Source organism: Tachysurus fulvidraco, chromosome 17 (genome assembly GCF_022655615.1).
Source record: "Tachysurus fulvidraco isolate hzauxx_2018 chromosome 17, HZAU_PFXX_2.0, whole genome shotgun sequence".
In the NCBI taxonomy this organism is placed as follows: domain Eukaryota; kingdom Metazoa; phylum Chordata; class Actinopteri; order Siluriformes; family Bagridae; genus Tachysurus; species Tachysurus fulvidraco.
In genome coordinates this window covers 25,704,197-25,706,696 of record NC_062534.1, presented here as the reverse complement: position 1 = coordinate 25,706,696, position 2,500 = coordinate 25,704,197, and the positions used below count along the sequence as shown (strand labels likewise).

Here is a 2,500-nt window from a genome sequence, read left to right as displayed (position 1 = left end):
CCCATCTCATCCCCATCTCATCCCCATCTCAACACCATCACAACACCATCACAACACTATCACATCCCCATCACATCCCCATCACATCCCCATCACATCCCCATCACATCCCCATCACAACCCCATCACAACACCATCACACCCCCATCACAACACCATCACATCCCCATCACAACACAATCACATCCCCATCACAACACCTTCACAACACCATCACAACACCTTCACAACACCATCACAGCCCCATCACAACACCATCACATCCCCATCACAACACAATCACATCCCCATCACAACACCTTCACAACACCATCACAGCCCCATCACAACACCATCACATCCCCATCACAACACCATCACATATTGCAGTAGAGAGATTCCCACATTAACACATGCAGCTTATTAACACTTTACTGCTCGATGTTTATTGGTTAACGCCGTGATGTCACACGACATCGTTTTCTTTACAATCCACCGAACTCACCATCAAGTAAATGACAAACAAGTTGTTGATGGTCCTGTTGCCATGGTGACCGACCCAGTATGTACTATAGTATGTAGATTCCAGAGGTTTAGAGTTTTTACACTCGGACGCGTCACTGATCCTTTTAATATTTGTTTTTAGGAGGAAAAACTCAGAAGGAAGAAACAAACCAGAAAAATCAAACCCATCCACTCCAGACCCCTTCACCATCTCTAAAAACTGCTCCACTTGCCTCCACGACTACCACTGCTGCACCTTCACCTGCCCCTGTATCCCAGCTTGTGGACAGTAGGAACTCTTCAGACTCGAGCTTTAGCAACAACACCAGCGACTCATTTCCACCCCAGAAAGGGCAAAATGGAGTCCTGGAGCAAGCTCTAAACAGTTCCTCCAAGGATGGAGCCCAAAAAACGACCCCACAAAATGGACACAAGGTACACCCACCAATCAGGAGTTTTACCCCTGCACCAACCACTCCACCAGATTCTTTAGCATCTGAAGGGGCAGGAAACATTTCATCAACCACGACCAAGAAGCAAAATGGAACTCCGTTGAAGAAAACCGACCCAACAACAACAAGCATCACCTCCTCCACTAGCACCACCAACTTCACCAGCAGCAACACCACCACCAACTTCACCAGCAGCAACACCACCAACAACTTCACCAGCAGCACCACCACCAACTTCACCAGCAGCAACACCACCAACAACTTCACCAGCAGCAACACCACCACCACCTCAGACACCCCAGCTCTTCCTACTAACTCCACAACAGAGAACACCACCACCTTTACCTCGACGACAGTCAGCCTGATAACCACTAGCACCACCAATAAAGTTCCCTCACCTCCTTCCACCACCCAAAAACAACCAACCACTATTCCACCACCCACGCCTGCTCCGCCGCCTCCTTCCTCCACCACTCCAACCTCTTTGCCCTCTGTCACTCCTTCCACACCTCCACCAGGCCAAAATCCTTCCACGTCGTCTTCCAGAGTTCCAGATGTTACCTCTTATCAGGATCGAGACAACGAGGGAACAGCAGGAGGAGAGCTGAAGAGTCACTTTATCAACACAAACTCTCTGATTGCCGTGCTGATCTTCGGCCTGCTGTTCTTCATCGTCACAGTCCTCCTCTTCCTCAGACATGCCTATGAGAGTTATAAGAGGAGGGGCTACACACAGATGGACTATCTCATAAACGGCATGTACTCTGACTCAGGGCTCTGACTCTTCTGTTTACAGCTCAATCAGAAAGTTCTTTTCCTCTCCGTGTCATCTTTAGAGTTTGTGTTGTAAATTTTAATGGAACGAAGAAGACAAAATAAGAGTGAAGTTCATCTTTAATTCAAACTTGGCGATCTGGAGATGTGACTTTACTGTTGACCAAAAGACCAAAAGAAATGATATAAACGGCGAAGAAAGATAAATACAAATAAATAAATAACAACAGCAAAGATGAGATGGAGTTAAAGCAGAGTAGAGAAGAAAGAGGAGAAGAAAACGAGCTAAAAGTGGAGAAAACAGGAGGAATAAAAGTGCTCGTGCAGTCCTCTGATGAACAGATTCGGTCTTCTCCAGTCGTAATAAAGGTGTTGGATGCAGTGCAGTAAGTTTCCCTGAATGTACAGCCGTGTGTTTCTTTCCTCTATGCAGATGAGCTTTGATGTGAAACTTCTCTTTAATAATCAGAATGAACGCGATGTAAAACCCGATGGTGCAATCACACGATTTCTGTTCTTTTTTTTTGTCTTCCACTAAACTTCAGTATATATCGAGCCCCTGACGTGTTCAGGTCGCACTTGTTGCCTTCTGCCATGTTTATTACAGCGAGTTATTAATCAATGCCTTTATTTTACAAATGTTTTTTTTTCTGCTCTTTGGATTTGGGTCGATGCCAAAACAGCCACTGAGGCACGAAAACACATTAATGAGTAGCCAAGGGAAGTGTCGAGCCATAACCACCTTCTGTCCAGGGAAGGCGGATTATTATTATTATTATTATTATTATTAT

General features: G+C 45.6%; 1 protein-coding gene across 3 annotated transcripts in view; it reads left to right on the top strand.

The window, feature by feature from the left end:
- Positions 1-2,500, top strand: part of wu:fa25f02 (cell wall integrity and stress response component 3) — a 10,601-nt gene that overhangs the window by 7,947 nt on the left and 154 nt on the right. For all 3 annotated transcript variants that reach the window (XM_027160940.2, XM_047802570.1, XM_027160939.2), the window contains one exon: positions 626-2,500. This exon is cut by the window's right edge and continues 154 nt beyond it. In XM_027160940.2, the coding sequence (XP_027016741.2) occupies positions 626-1,716 (1,091 nt within the window). In that variant the 3' untranslated portion in view covers positions 1,717-2,500. The remainder of the gene's footprint in view (positions 1-625) is intronic.